Raw genomic sequence first — 16,422 nt, 5'->3', positions numbered from 1 at the left:
ACCAGCAGAGTGGAGAAAATGGGATCCCTATATTACTGTGTAACTCAAGTACCAGACTTTAGTACAGTACGTTCCTCCTCCATTTGGCTGGCTGATGTCAGATATGCTGCCCAGCCTCTAAGTTGAAGTGCAGATAGGCCAGTGATGAGCATCATCGTTATGGATGGGACCAAAAGAATTTACTAAGAAGCAGCAGTTTGTCATTACAAGTAGATCTGTCAGGATAATGAGTCACTCTTTCAAATAACAACACAAATTAGACTCTCCTCTGCCTCCTGGATAACCTGCCTCCAGCAGGTTAGAGCTGACAGGTTGATGATCTCAGCTCAGATAAACCCTCGGGTCCAGGGAAAGGAGGGTGTTTAGATTTTCTCCAGCCACAAACGGCAAACTCGCACTTACACACACACAAACACTCACACTTACACACACACAAACACTCACACTTACACATACACAAACACTCACACTTACACACACACAAACACTCACACACACACAAACACTCACACACACACAAACACTCACACTTACACATACACAAACACTCACACTTACACACAAACACTCACACACACACACAAACACTCACACACAAACACACACTTATACACAAACGGCACACTCACACTTACACATAAACGCATACTCACACAAACACCCACACTCAAACATCCACAAACTCACATAAACACACACTCGTACTCACACAAACACACACAGACAAAAACACCCACAATCTAATACAAACACTCATACTCACACACACACACACACACACACACACACACACACACACACACTCATACACACACTCACACAAAAAACCACAAACCACACATACATTCAATGTACAGGGAGCCTTTCAAGTTTCATTAATGCCTTGGATAAATTTAAGTGATCTCTCCTTTATCTCCTTCAGCAATGTGACAAATCCAAAACTAACAAACTGGATGAGCACGAGATCGAGGAGTTCTGCAAGTTTCTGATGCAGCGACCAGAGTTGGAGGAGATCTTTAACTATTACTCAGGAGAGGACCAGATCCTGACTGTCCGTGAGGTGAAGAATTTCTTAAAGGAACAGAACGAAATTGCCACTGAAGAAAATGGGGTGGCGATTATACATAAATTCGAGCTGAATGAAACAGGTATGGGAAATGTGCACCTTTATGCTGTCTACAGCAGGCTCACATCTCACATCTGTTTATATATGTATAAATGGCCCATTTTAATCCTTTTCTCTCAGCCACTCTATGCAACAATCCACATGTTTCTAGATGATATGATTATACAACCTCATATAAGGATAATTTAATAATCTTGTCAATTGTCAAAAATTGCAATTTTCCTTACTTGATGACCCCTTTCTCCACTGAGTTTTTGAGATCAGTATAACTCCTTTACTTTAGTATCTTACACATAGTTTCATTCTTGTTACAAATATTTGCTATTCTACCAAATGAAACCTCTGATACAGAACTAAATATTATTATTCAGAAGAAGTCAATCCCTGATTCTACATACAGCCCAATAAAAGAGGATTATGTAATGAGTTCTTTATGTTGTATGATGCAACATAAATGAGATACATGGAGTCCAGTTGGTTGAAGAGCCGAAGAGACTTAGCAGTTGGCAGGAAAAAAGACAGAAGCGCAAGGGGAGAGCCAACTGCGAAACAGCCCCGACAACCAATTTTATCTGCAGCACCTGTGGAAGAGTCTGTCACTCTAGTATTGGCCTTTATAGCCACTCCAGGCGCTGCTCCACAAACTACTGACCACCTGCAGGCACTTACCATTGTCTCTCGAGACAAGGAGGTCAAAGAAGAAGAAGAGTTGGTTGAAGATCTCAAGTAGGTTTATTACAGATAAACTATTATATACAGTACAGAACAACTATTTACAGAACCTTAGTCTGGGTGTTACAGTTGCAGAGTGACTCTGGCTTGTAGTCACATGACTACATCTTGGCACTTAGCTCATTAGCATGCTTAGATCTTAAAGGGTCATCACTCTTAAAGGCAATCATACAACATCCCCTTCCTTTCCAAAGATAAGTCTTGTATGCTAAAAGTAAAAATACATAAAATTAGATAACATCAAAACTAGTTACAGAGGGGTAGAGATTGTGAAATTTACAAGTATAAAAGCTTGAGTCCATATATCGTCTCGGTGGTTTGACAACTCTTGCCTGGAGAACTTGTATCTCATCTGTTGCTGTTCTTTCTGCAGTTTCTCCCTCTCTCCATTCAGTTTCTGTTGCTCTGCCTTCAGCCTGTTAATATACTCTGTTGCTTTTCTGAAGATGACCACTTTTGACGCCTTGTCATTCTTGGAAAGTTCCAACACCTCATCTCAAAGAGCCAGTAGACAGTGCTTCAACTCATTCCTGCTCTGCCTCTTTAGGACATTGCATGTCCTTTGCTTTTCCTCAAACTTTGTGTCTGAAGGCTTGGGGCTCAAGGTCGAGGACTTGTTGGCAGAGGAGTACTTGGTCTCATGGAGGTACCTGTCCATTCTGGCTCATTGTGGTGCTGGCAGCTCTCTAGAGATCAGAGGTGAAGGCGCAGCATAGTTGTGCTGTTGCTGGGTTTCCAGACTGCGCCATTTGGTGCTGGCCAGAGTCTGTGAGCGGGTTCCAGTCCTTGGAGATTTCCCCTTGGCAATGCTCCCACTGCTAACCTTTGCTTCTCGGTAGTGACAACATCAATCTCTTCTTCTGACTCACTGGAGCATGAGGAAACACTGCCTGTTGACAAAGAACTTTCACCATCTGAGTTTGGATATTCATTCTCTTCTCTCAGAAGGGACTGCTACTCTCCAGACCAGAACCACTGAGATCGTGGAGAAACTGTGACTCATTGCGGGTACCCTTGGTCTCTTCTGCTGTAATTGGTACCTTGGCGACCTCGTGGATGGTCATGATGTGAGGGGTCCTGGTCCTTACACACTGGTTGTCCTGCTGGTCCTCTCGTATCTACTAGGTAAAATATTTGTGGTTTCCATGCCAACTTACTATAGCTGCATTGCATTGTTAGTTTGCCACTGCAAAGGATGGGTGACCCATTGTATGCAGATAACTTTGCAGTTGTCAGCTGTATCATTGATTTCCAACGACTCCGGTACATATCCTTCAGGATTCGGACTGGTAGGATATTTGCACTAGCTCCAGTGTCAGTCTTAACCCTGCATGTATGTTTGCTGGTTTTCTTTGGGCATATGATGTTAATACTAGTGAAAGCTTCCAGTTGTTTGACTTCATCAACATGTTGTGTCAGGTTCACAATGTGAAACGCTTGGTCATCTTCTGGCTGAGAATTGTTTCTCTCTGAGTTTTGTCTCATGTCTGTTTCACTGTGGACTTTGTGTATCGGCTTGCGTTTATGCAGGTCTCTTTGCTTTGCCTGTCGTCTGTTTGTTTGTGTCTTATTGTGACTTCTGGCTGTGTCTTTGGAGCCAGATTTCTTGCATAGGCTGGCCCAGTATCCTTTTACACTGCACGCCTTGCACAGATCTTGAAATGCAGGACAACTTCACAATGAGTGGGACCAACCACATATACTACACAGCTTGCTTGCTCTTTTCAGCCTGGTTATCATACCGATACTGTTGGCTGCCCCTAGTGCTTGCATATGCTGTTGTCCAACTACAATGGCTTTGTATTTCCTGCCATCTTCTAGCAGCGCATCAATGCTGTGACCTTTTACCCAAGAGATCTTTCTGAAACTCTTCAATGGGTGTTGATACAATACTAGCTCCATTATTCAGTCCAACAGCTCAGTTTCTGAGAAGTGGGCGGCACAGTGGCGCAGTGGTTAGCACCGCAGCCTCACAGCTCCAGCGACCCGGGTTCAATTCTGGGTACTGCCTGTGTGGAGTTTGCAAGTTCTCCCTGTGTCTGCGTGGGTTTTCTCCGGGTGCTCCGGTTTCCTCCCACATGCCAAAAGACTTGCAGGTTGATAGGTAAATTGGCCATTATAAATTGCCCCTAGTATAGGTAGGTGGTAGGGAAATATAGGGACAGGTGGGGATGTGGTAGGAATATGGGATTAGTGTAGGATTAGTATAAATGGGTGGTTGATGGTCGGCACAGACTCGGTGGGCCGAAGGGCCTGTTTCAGTGCTGTATCTCTAAACTAAACTAAACTAAACCAAGTCACATTCATTGCCCTTACTACAGCATCTACTGACAAACTGGTCTATTGATTCCTGTGCCTGTAGGACGTCAATTCCAGGCAGTGATTTCTAAAATTCTCTCTTAATCTGAGTTGATCTTCCAGCACTTTCCATATCTTTGCAGGATCTTTCTGGTCCTCTTCAGAGGTATTCAGAGATAAGCAAGAGGTATTGATTCTGTGTCATCCTTCATTTCCAACTGCTATCAGTATTTTCACAGCCTGTTTCTCTGGTTTGGCAATCACTTGGTTTGTGTAGCATAACTGCATTCTTTGTTTGAAAAGTTGGAACTTGGATAGGATATCCATAGCCTTCCAGTTCATGCTGGGAAATTTGGTATCCATCTTCCTGCTGTTCTCTTGCTTCAAACGTGCTTTAATACTTGTTCTATGACTCTGCACTGTTTCCCTTTTAAGAAACTCTCTGTTACTTAGAGTAGCTGCTTGGATTGAGAGGACAAATGTTTGACAGTGCTCTGTGTTTATCTTGCTTGCAGCACTTAAGCCTGTTTGTTTACACAGCTGTTCAATAGGCAGTTCAATTGCATTTTTTGCTTGGGTTTTTTCATGTTCTTCACGCTTAAGTAGTTTAATGGTATTTTTATAGCTGTAGCTGCATGACTGGAAGCTCTTCTTCACACTCGAATGGTTTAATGAACTTTTTTTAAAACTGTGGCTGCATGGTTGAAGGCTCTTCAGTGATTGGGGTTTTCCCGTGCTTTTTTCAATCGGATGCCTCCTATAATGGCACCGTCCTTGATCAACCTGGGAGAGCAGTCGGGTCTGCCCTGTTTTTTTTATGGAGTCTTTAGATAAAATCAATCTTTTAAGCACTTCATAGCTTGTGTTTTTTTTTAACCAGTATCCCTCCACTGTCGGCACAATAACTCACCTGATTTACTTGCAGCCTCTCATTCTAAGCTCTGTCTTCTATAGCTGGAGGGAAGTTCTTTTTTCTGTCCACTGTTTGGGCCAGTATTTCTGTTGAACTTTCTCTCACCTGGCTGTCAGAAAGGTCGTTTTCAAAGCTGTTTGACCTGTGGTCTTCAAACCTAGACTTTGTCTTCTCACCATAGCTGCCACCATGTAATGAGTTCTTTATGTTGTCTGATGCAACATAAATGAGCTGCATGGAGTCCAGTTGGTTGAAGATCTCAAATAGGTTTATTACAGCTAAACTATGATATACAGTACAGAGCAAACTATTTACAGAACCTTACTCTGGGGATTACGGTTGCAGAGTGACTCTGGCTTGAGGTCACATGACTACATCCTGGTACTTAGCTCATGAGCACACTAAGATCTTAAAGGGATATGGATCACACTTAAAGGCAATCATACAACAGATGATATATACCCAGATGTTTTCCTTTACATAGCTGCCTGTTTTCTCACACTCATTGTCAAATAATTAAAATTCTTTGAAACATATGAATGAGTATACAATGATTTGGTGAAGCAATTAAACTGTTGTTGTAGGATCAGCTTTAATATTGATTTCTACATCTCTGCTTAAAAGGCAAAGGTGAAAGGTTAACATTATTACAATGTAAAGAGAAATCAATAGCAATATAACATTAGCTGATGTCAGGACAGTCTGATTAACCCTTTCCTTACAGTCACCCCTTTGGCTTTAATATATTTAAGATGAACACTAGAAATTATTTTATCAGCATCGTGTATTTATCTCTACCCATTTGTTTTACACATCATCAGAAATATTAGGCAGAGTTTTTACTGACCTAACACACCGGGGGGGGGGGGGGGGCATTGACTGGGGTGATGAGAGAGTGGGGGTCGAGGTGGGGGATCAGTAGTGGGGAGAATCGATTGGAGGGGAGTTTGATTGGAGATGGGGAGTGTTGATCAGTGGGGGGGAGGTGATTGGGGCGATCAATCGGAGAGGGGACAAGTCAATTCGATTGTGGGGAAGGAGTTGGGGTAGACCAGAAGGAGGGTGATGAGGTGGTCAGCCTGAGGGAGGAAGGAGAGAGTATGGATAGGAGGTGGGAATTCGATCCGAGTGTAAAGAGGATTGGAGGGGGGGTGTTGTGGTAGATTGGGTGGGCTGCAGATACCAGGTAGGAGGTCGGGGGGCCTGAGGGGGATGGAGGTCAGAGGCCTCATAGTAGGAGGGGTTGGAGACCTGATGGAGGTGGTGGGATCGGGGCAGGGTAAGAGGATGCAGTGGGTATGAATGGATCATAGGCCTGGTGGTGGTGCAAAGGATTGGAGGCCTGGGCGGGGGGAGGTGGGATCGGAGGCCAGGGAGTTTGAGGTGCTTGGATCAGAGACCTTGTGGTGCTGCAGAGATCAGGGCCTGGTTGGGGGCCTGGTGGGATGGAAAGCCTCAGGGGAGAGAGTGGCTGGTTGGGAAGTGGGGGCCTGATCACAGAGGCTTTTCAGATAGACACCTGGATCAAGAGGTAGGTGTCAAGGTACATACCTCCTGAATCTACTAAGTACTCGCCTTGATGAAGCTGTTGGGTTACCTGACACTCAGAAAACCTGGCCAACAGCAGTAAAAGTTGAAAATTTGCAGGGCAATGAGGCCTGGAGCCTCGTTAACATATTTAAAGTGGCAGCCCACCTCCTTGGTTCAAATTAGTCTCCGTTAAAGTTGGATATAGGTGGGTTGGAGGCAGGATTGGGTCAGGAAATGGATTTTTGTGACTTCAACCTCCAACCCAACCTGACCCAAAACCACTCGTTTTTTGGCTAAAATTCAGCCCATTAAATCACTGGATGGCAAACAAGGGCTTAAAACCTATTTCTCCCAATGTAATTCCATTTATCAAAAAGTCATCACCTGGATTTAAGAGATCCTCCAGTATCCATTCACTATTCTTCATACCGTGGATGATTTTAATTAGCTGATTCTATTTTGTTGCCATTAACTGTTCTCATTTTAGTGTCAATCTGGGGGAATCCACCCTAAATTTGACAGTTTAAAATTTTATATCTATTTGAATTTTCATTGCTTTGATTGGTGCTGTTTGGAAATAGGACTGTGATTATAAGAGGAAATGTGTAACTTTCCCATCACGGCCACACATCAGGGCACAGGAGGAGCCCGAGGGTATCGGTGATCTTTACTGTAACATTTTATAGAGAGCTCAAAGCTCTTCATTCTCTTTCTATACCTGCTCCAAATACAGTGAATACATAGAAATTGACCATCCTTCTAGTTACGGCTGCAATTTGAATACAGTGTTCCAGTTCTCCCCCTCGAGCACCATGACATGTCAGTCTGTCGGCCTTGTCTTTACCTTCTGCATGAGGGGCCTGTTTGCAGTGTCCTTTCACCTTACACAGAAGGATTGGAGAGCCATGCTGATCAACCGGATGAATCACATACTGGAGAAGTGTCTGATGCACAATGCAGAGATCTGCCTGATAAACTAAATCCAAAAGATGGATGGTATGTGAAGGAATTGTACAACCAAGCTGCATCTGATAACAGACAATAGGACTCTGTGGCAAGAGTTTGAGAGCTCTTGCCACTGAGCCAAGTGAGACCAGCAGAGTAGGCATGTTCTGCTGTGGGGCCCAAGAGGTAGGTTGTGTGTACAGGCTGAATGCGGTACACAGCTTCCCATCTACATAGTAGCTCGAGCCGTCAGTGTAAACTCGAATTGAATCAGAATACTCAAGTTCCTTGTTAGCAGAGGAAAATACAACAGGCGAATTCTTGGGTAGCTGAGGCTGGGGGGATCATAGAGCTCACGCTGAAAGAGGAGTGAGTGTTGAACGGAGGGCTGGGCAGTGTGTTTGCACAGTGATGTCGCTATCTTGCAGCAACAGATACCAGTGAGTCAAACTAGCATTTGACACCAGCATTTAATTAAAGGGACAACAGCTCCCCCAGCAGCACAGGTGCCAGATCAATATCATTCACATACTGGAACAACACATTCCAGCTGTCTCATGTGGAGGTGAAAAATAACTGGGAAGGTTTTTTAAAATTCATTCACAGAATGTAAGTGTTGCTGGCTAGACCAGCATTTATTGCCCATCCCTAAATACCATTGAGAAGGTGGTGGTGAGCCGCCTTCTTGAACCCCTGCAGTCCATTTGGGTTAGGCACACCCAAAGTGCTGTCAGGAAGGGAGTTCCAGGATTTTGACCCAGTGACAGTGAAGGAACAGTGATATAGTTCCAAGTCAGGATGGTGTGTGACTTGGAGGGGAACTTGCAGGTGGTGATGTTCCCATGCATCTACTGTGGTGGGTTTGGAAGGTGCTGTGGAAGGAGGTGTGGCAAATTGCTGCAGTGCATCTTGTAAATGGGTCACACAGCTGCCACAGTGCGCCAGTGCTGGCAGCTGTGAATGTTCAAGGTGGGGATGAGATGCTGATCAAGTGGGCTGAAACCTGAAAGATCTAAGTGTGCTGTCAGCCTTCACACCTCAAGACACATCCTCCATATATACCCTACATATTAATAAGTTCAGATGTTTATTTCAGGTGTTATAATTCCCAAATTCCACGGCTCATTTGTGAAATAAAATTGCTTAATTTCATTCATATTGAAAATGCAGTATTGAAAATGAAAAATGTTTACACTAACTCTCCAGTTAAGATGCAAATGATATGATAGTTGAGGATGTCAGTGAAATCACATGAGCACTTTTTGTGAAGTGGTAGCATTGTGGATGGCAGCAGAGTCCAAGGCAGTGTACACTCCAGTGTACCTCATACATTAAAAGAGCCTGATCAGGCTCCAGTCTTCAAAGAGCAGAGTCACTCTCCTGGAATTTTGAGCTCGAGTGGTCCAACCACTAGAACAGGGCAGAAGAGGGCAAATAGTCCTGTTAACCGAATGCAGTGAGGCACACCAAGAGAAGCTGAAGAATTGGTTGATGGTTGTAAGTAAGTTGGTAGATTCGAAATAAGAGGTACACAAGTCAGGGCAAGGGATAAATTGCTTCTCTCTCCATGTGGGTACTTGCTTCATCCTCTACTTGCTTTCTCACCTGAGGAAGCTCAGGATCTCACCTTGAACTGAAATAATGCCAGCTGAGGTCAGAATGAACTCATTTACGTGAGATAAGGGAGCTCAATTAAATACAAGATTTGTTTTGCGCTAATTAGTGAGGGGCTCATCTTGGGTGATAACAGATTGGCTATCAGTTATACTGCACTTCGGGTGGGGGTATAGCTGGTGGCTCAGTCAATACCACCCACTCTGCGTTAACGCCCAAGATGGATTTCTACCCATTGGCTTTTATTTCCAGCAGTAAAGTATGTCACTAACTAAGGCCTCAGCTGCAACAGAACTGTGTGACTCTTGGCCTTATCCAAGATGGTCATGTGCCTTCAGGGCCGAGTCCTAGATTTTCCCTATGAGCTGGTGCAATAATTCCTGTTGTTGAACTTCAAATCCCGCAATGCCTTGTGTTGGCAGTTCACGGACAGAGAGCTCAGAATGAAGATGTTTCAGATTCAACCATTTCCTTGTTGGCAAAGACAATCGCCAGAAAAGTGCAGCCAGACATAGGAAATATTGGCAGTCATATCATCTAAAAATGATTCATCCATTTGAAAAAAAAATCCACAAGCTGTTGATTAAGAGCAGTGGAAACATTTAACACACGCGTCCCAACACATAGGGAAAATTGCAAAGCAAGGATTGAATAGGGCCAAATGACAGAGATGGAGAAAAATATAGCAAAGACTAAAAAAGGGAGAAACCATAGTGAGTGAAATAAATCAATAAAAGATAGCCAATAACATTAAAAAAGGCTTAAGGAGGAATTTCTTTACACAGAGAGTGGTGACAATGTGGAATGCACGGCCACAGGGAGTGGCTGGAGCATTTAATCTGGACAAATGTGAGGTAATGCATTTTGGAAGGTCTAATGCAGGTGGGAAGTATACAGTAAATGGCAGAACCCTTAGGAGTATTGACAGGCAGAGAGATCTGGGCGTACAGGTCCACAGGTCACTGAAAGTGGCAACGCAGGTGGATAAGGTAGTCAAGAAGGCATATGGCATGCTTGCCTTCATCGGTCGGGGCATAGAGTATAAAAATTGGCAAGTCATGCTGCAGCTGTACAGAACCTTAGTTAGGCCACACTTGGAATATTGCGTGCAATTCTGGTCGCCACACAACCAGAAGGACGTGGAGGCTTTGGAGAGGGTACAGAAGAGGTTTACCAGGATGTTGCCTGGTCTGGAAGGCATTAGCTATGAGGCGAGGCTGGATAAACTCGGATTGTTTTCACTGGAACAACGGCGGTGGAGGGGCGACATGATAGAGGTTTACAAAGTTATGAGTGGCATGGACAGAGTGGATAGTCAGAAGCATTTTTCCAGGGTGGAAGAGTCAGTTACTAGGGGACATAGGTTTAAGGTGAGAGGGGCAAAGTTTAGAGTGGATGTGCAAGGCAAGTTCTTTACACAGAGGGTGGTGAGTGCCTGGAACTTGCTGCCGGGGGAGGTGGTGGAAGCAGGTACGATAGCGACGTTTAAGAGGCATCTTGATAAATACATGAATAGGATGGGAATAGAAGGATACGGTTTCCAGAAGTGCAGAAGGTTTTAGTTTAGACAGGCATCAAGATCGGCGCAGGCTTGGAGGGCCGAATGGCCTGTTCCTGTGCTGTACTGTTCTTTGTTCTTTGGTGCATTTAAGGGTAGAGTTGATGCATACATGAGGGAGAAGGTAATAGACGGATACAGGCAGCAGGGTGGGAAGAGTTAATTAAAGTGGGAGGAGGCTTGTGTGGAGCATAAACTCTGGCATGGCCCACTTGGGCCAAATGGCTTATTTCTGCGCTGTAGATTCTAGGTAGTATAGCACAATCATCTTGTTTCGGGAAAAATTGTTCATATCCCGGGCGTGTTTTCAAAGATTGCCCAAATACAATAGTCATTCCCTCAACCAACATCACTAAAAACAGAAAATGCTGGAAATGCTCAGCAAGTCTAGCAAGATCTGTGGAGAAAGAAACAGAGTTAACCTGTCAGGTTGATGACCTTTCATCAGAACTGGCAACGAACGGTGAATGAACTCTGTTTTCCTCTCCACAGATGCTGCCAGACCTGTTGAGTGTTTCCAGGATTCTCTTCTTATTTCAAATTTCCAGCATATGCAGTATTTTGCTTCTGATTTTAGTTGAGTTGGCTTGGCTTGGATTAATTTGGTCCTACTCCAGGGCTGGAGCACAAAACCAAGGCTGAGATAGTGCTGCACTGTCGGAGCATCAGTACTGAGGGAGTGCTGCACTGTCGGAGGGTCAGTACTGAGAGAGTGCTGCACTGTTGGAGGGTCAGTACTGAGAGAGTGCTGCACTGTCGGAGGGTCAGTACTGAGAGAGTGCTGACCTGTCGGAGGGTCAGTACTGAGAGAGTGCTGCACTGTCAGAGGCTCAGTACTGAGAGAGTGCTGCACTGTCGGAGGGTCAGTACTGAGAGAGTGCTGCACTGTCGGAGGGTCAGTACTGAGAGAGTGCTGCACTGTCGGAGGGTCAGTACTGAGAGAGTGCTGCACTGTCGGAGGGTCAGTACTGAGAGAGTGCTGCACTGTCGGAGGGTCAGTACTGAGGGAGTGCTGCACTGTCAGAGGCTCAGTACTGAGAGAGTGCTGCACTGTTGGAGGGTCAGTACTGAGAGAGTGCTGCACTGTTGGAGGGTCAGTACTGAGAGAGTGCTGCACTGTCAGAGGCTCAGTACTGAGAGAGTGCTGCACTGTTGGAGGGTCAGTACTGAGAGAGTGCTGCACTGTTGGAGGGTCAGTACTGAGAGAGTGCTGCACTGTCAGAGGCTCAGTACTGAGAGAGTGCTGCACTGTTGGAGGGTCAGTACTGAGAGAGTGCTGCACTGTTGGAGGCTCAGTACTGAGAGAGTGCTGCACTGTCAGAGGCTCAGTACTGAGAGAGTGCTGCACTGTTGGAGGGTCAGTACTGAGAGAGTGCTGCACTGTTGGAGGCTCAGTACTGAGAGAGTGCTGCACTGTAGGAGGGTCAGTACTGAGAGAGTGCTGCACTGTCGGAGGTGTCATCTTTCAGATGAGATGTTAAACCTAGGGCCTGTCTTCCCTCAGGTGGATGATAAAGGATCTCATGGCACTATTTTGAAGAAGAACAGGGGAGTTAATTATCCCTCACAAACAGATTATCGGGTCATTATCACATTGTTGTTTGTTGGATCTTGCTATGCACAGATTGGATGCTGCATTTCCTACATTACACCAGTGACTACCCTTTAAAAGAAAACGTTATTGGCTGTAAAGCACTTTGAGACATCTGGTGTTTATGAAAGGTGCTCTATAAATGAGTCCCACCAGGTTCTGACCTAAAATGGCAATCGGGGTTTTATTTATGTCAAAGGACCTGATTTCCGTATTAAAAGGGATCTGTTGCCCCCATGATTCAGTAAGGGAAACAACCCCATTTTGAGGCTGTTACCCTCCCATAAATGCCAGCCGAAGGAAATGAAAATCAAGCTGGTGTTGTGGAAGTGAGATTTGGAGAGGTGTGAAATATTGTTTGCATACAAAGCTGAGATGTTAATGGTGTGCTTCCGCCACATAATTAACACAATGCCACGCCACTCAGTTCTCTCAGCGTGAGTTGGCAACACTGGTGAGGAGCCTCACCTACTGGCTGTACATGTGGGGATATTCAGCTGTGCATAATTTAGGAACATAGGAACAGCAGGAGGCCATTCAGACCCTCAAGTCTGTTCCATCAGTCGATCTTTTTACCCGCCTTTGATCCATATCCCATGGTAACCCTTCCTAACACAAATTTCTCGATCTCAGTCTTGAAAATTTCAATTGTCCCTCAGCATCCACAGCCTCTTCACGGAGAGAGGTCCAGATTTCCATCACCCTTTGAGTGAAAAGAAATGCTTCACTCTTAAATGGCCTAGCTCTAATTTTAAGATCATGCCCCTTTGTTTGGGCTCTCCCACCAGATGAAATACTTTCTTTCTGTCTGCCCCATCAAATGGAGCCATAGCAAAGTTACAGCACAGAAAGGGGCCATTCAGCCCATCGTGTCTGTGCTGACTGAAAAAACGAGCCGCCCAATCTAATCCCACTGTCCAGCACCTGGTCCATAGACTTGCAGGTTACAGCACTCCAGGTGCAGGTCCAGCTACCTTTTAAATGAGTTGAGGGTTTCTGCCTCCACCAACGATCCGGGCATTTAAAAACCTTGACAAGATCACCCCTCAATCTTCTAAACTCTAGAGAATATAAGCCTAGTCTATGCAACTTAATTTAACCCTGTAAGCACTGGTATAATTCTGATGAATGTGCACTGCATCTCCTCCAAGGCCAGTATATCCTTCCCGAGGTGTGGTGCCCGGAACTGAATGCAATACTCCGGATGGAGTGTGATGAAGGCTGAAGCATTAATTCCTCTTCTTTGTATTCCAGCCCTTGAGATAAAGGCTGACATTCCATTAGCCTTTTTGATTACTTTTTGGACCTTTCCACTAGCTTTTAGTGATTTGTGTACATGGATTTCTGTTCATTACTTGGCACTTTGAGAGCAATTCGAGCTCAATCTGAACCTCATGGCCTGGCATATCGCCCACTCTACCATTACCATCAAGCCAGTGGATCAACCCTGGTTCAATGAAGAGTGCAGGAGAGCATGCCAGGAGCAGCACCAGGGCATACCTCAAAATGAGGTGTCAACCTGGTGAAGCTACAACAGAGGACTACTTGCATGCCAAACAGCATAGGCAGCATGCAACAGACAGAGCTAAGCGATCCCACAGCCAATGGATCAAATCTAAGCTCTACAGTCCTGCCACCTTCAGTCATGAATGGTGGTGGACAATTATACAACTAACCGGAGGAGGTGGCTCCACAAATATCCCCATCCTCAATGATGGGGGAGCCCAGCACATCAGTGCGAAGGATAAGGCTGACGCATTTGCAACAATCTTCAGCCAGAGGTTCCAAGTGGATGATCCATCTCGGCGTCCTCCTGAAGTCCCCAGTCTTCAGCCAATTTGATTCACTCCGCATGATATCAAGAAACGACTGAAGGTACTGGATACTACAAAGGCTATGGGCCCTGACAACATTCCGGCAACAGTACTGAACACCTGTGCTCCAGAACTTGCTGCACTCCTAGCCAAGCTGTTCCAGTGCAGCTACAACACTGGCATCTACCTGGCAATGTGGAAAATTGCCCAGGAATGTCCGGTACACAAAAAGCAGGACAAATCCAACCCGGCCAATTACCGCCCCATCAGTCTACTCTCGATCATCAGTAAAGTGATGGAAGGTGTCATTGACAGTGCTATCAAGCAGCATTTGCTGAGCAGTAACCTGCTCAGTGACGCTCAGTTTGGGTTCCACCAGGGCCACTCAGCTACTGACCTCATTACAGACTTGGTTCAAATATGCACAAAAGAGTTGAACTTAAGAGGTGGGGTGAGAGTGACTGCCCTTGACATCAAGGCAGCATTTGGCCGAGGATGGCATCAAGGAGCCCGAGGAAAACTGGAGTGAATGGAATAAGGTGTAAACTCTCCGCTGATTGGAATCATACCTAGCGCAAAGGAAGATGGTTGTGGTCTTTGGAGGTCAATCATCTGAGATCCAGGACATCATTGCAGGAGTTCCTCAGGGTAGTGTCCGAGGCCCAACCATCTTCAGCTGCTTCATCAATGACCTTCCTTCAATCATATGGTCAGAAGTGGGGATGTTCGCGGATGATTGCACAATGTTCAGCACCATTCGTGACTCCTCAGATACTGAAGCAGTCTGTGTAGAAATGCAGCAAGACCTGGACAATATCCAGGCTTAGGCTGATAAGTGGCAAGTAACATTCGCGCCATACGAGTGCCAGGCAATGACAATCTCCAACAAGAGAGAATTCAACCATCTCCCCTTGACATTCAGTGGCATTATGATCACTGAATTCCCCACTATCAACATCCTGGGTTTCACTATTGACCAGAAACTGAACTGGAGTAGCCATATAAATACCGTGGCTACAAGAACAGGTCAGAAGCTAGGAATCCTGAGGCGAGTAACTCACCTCCTGACTCCCCAAAGCCTGTCCACCATCTACAAGTCACAAGTCAGGAGTGTGATGGAATACTCTCCACTTGCCTGGATGGGTGCAGCTCCAACAACACTCAAGAAGCTCGACACCATCCAGGACAAAGCAGCCCGCTTGATTGGCACCCCGTCCACAAATATACACTCCCTGCACCACCAAGACACGGTGGCAGCAGTGTGTACCATCTACAAGATGCACTGCAGCAATGCACCAAGGCTACTCAGGCAGCACCTTCCAAACCCGTGACCTGTACCACCTAGAAGGACAAGGGCAGCAGATGCATGGGAACACCACAACCTGCAGGTTCCCCTCCAAGCCACCATCCTGACTTAGAACTATATCGCCATTCCTTCATTGTCGCTGGGTCAAAATCCTGGAACTCCCTTCCTAACAGCATTGTGGGTGTACCTACCCCTCATGGACTGCAGCAGTTCAAGAAGGCAGCTCACCACCATGGGCAATAAATGCTGGCCAAGCCTGCGGTGCCCACATCCCATGAAACTAATAATAAAAAAAAAACACACTGACACCAATACTCCCCCAAAACTTTGAGGATTATTTGTAGGCCCTTTCTGTGCATTGGTTTCTGAATTCTTGTTTTGCAATGAGTATAATGGTTTTTTATTAAAACCTTGTTTGCTTTGACGGACTTACCAATTTGTTTTCTGTTTGCAAATAGGTTTTTTGTTCTATATTCTATAGAAAGCTTCCTTTACTTTAGTTTTTTGCCTCCATCTTTCCTAACTAAAATTGAAATAACAGTAAAGTTATCAAATACATCACCCCTCAGGAGGAGTGTTCCCAGGGCTTGTCCACAATGGGTTCCAGCAGAGGCTGCAGGTGGACCAATCTCTCAAAACACACCTTTAGAATTGCTAACCTGTACTGATACTCTTGGGGGAGGGACCGACCTGGACTAATGAAGGCCCATCTTAGCACAAAGCCACCACTGCAGTGCTTTTACTTGACTTCAGAGTAGCGGTGTAGGAAAGAAGCCTGTAACTGTTAAAGAAAGGCCTCCATTTATATAGCAACTTTCACGACCTCAGGATGCCCCAAATCCCTTTATATCCAGTAAAGTATATTTGAAGTATAGTCACTGCTGTAATGTAGGAAACACGGCAGCCAATTTGTACACAGCAAGATCCCACAAACAGCAATGTGATAATGGCCAGATAATCTCTTTTGGGGATGTTGGTTGAGGGATAAATATTGG

General features: G+C 45.3%; 1 protein-coding gene across 3 annotated transcripts in view; it reads left to right on the top strand.

Annotated features, from left to right (window-relative positions):
* LOC137348027 (1-phosphatidylinositol 4,5-bisphosphate phosphodiesterase delta-3-like) overlaps positions 1 to 16,422 on the top strand; it is a 313,571-nt gene that overhangs the window by 126,324 nt on the left and 170,825 nt on the right. For all 3 annotated transcript variants that reach the window (XM_068013110.1, XM_068013111.1, XM_068013109.1), the window contains exon 5: positions 923 to 1,148. In XM_068013110.1, coding sequence (XP_067869211.1) covers positions 923 to 1,148 — 226 coding nt within the window. The remainder of the gene's footprint in view (positions 1 to 922; positions 1,149 to 16,422) is intronic.

The sequence above is a fragment of the Heterodontus francisci genome, chromosome 33 (assembly GCF_036365525.1).
Source record: "Heterodontus francisci isolate sHetFra1 chromosome 33, sHetFra1.hap1, whole genome shotgun sequence".
Taxonomy (NCBI): domain Eukaryota; kingdom Metazoa; phylum Chordata; class Chondrichthyes; order Heterodontiformes; family Heterodontidae; genus Heterodontus; species Heterodontus francisci.
The sequence above is the reverse complement of the archived record's forward strand: the minus strand, read 5'-3'. Positions and strand labels throughout refer to the sequence as shown.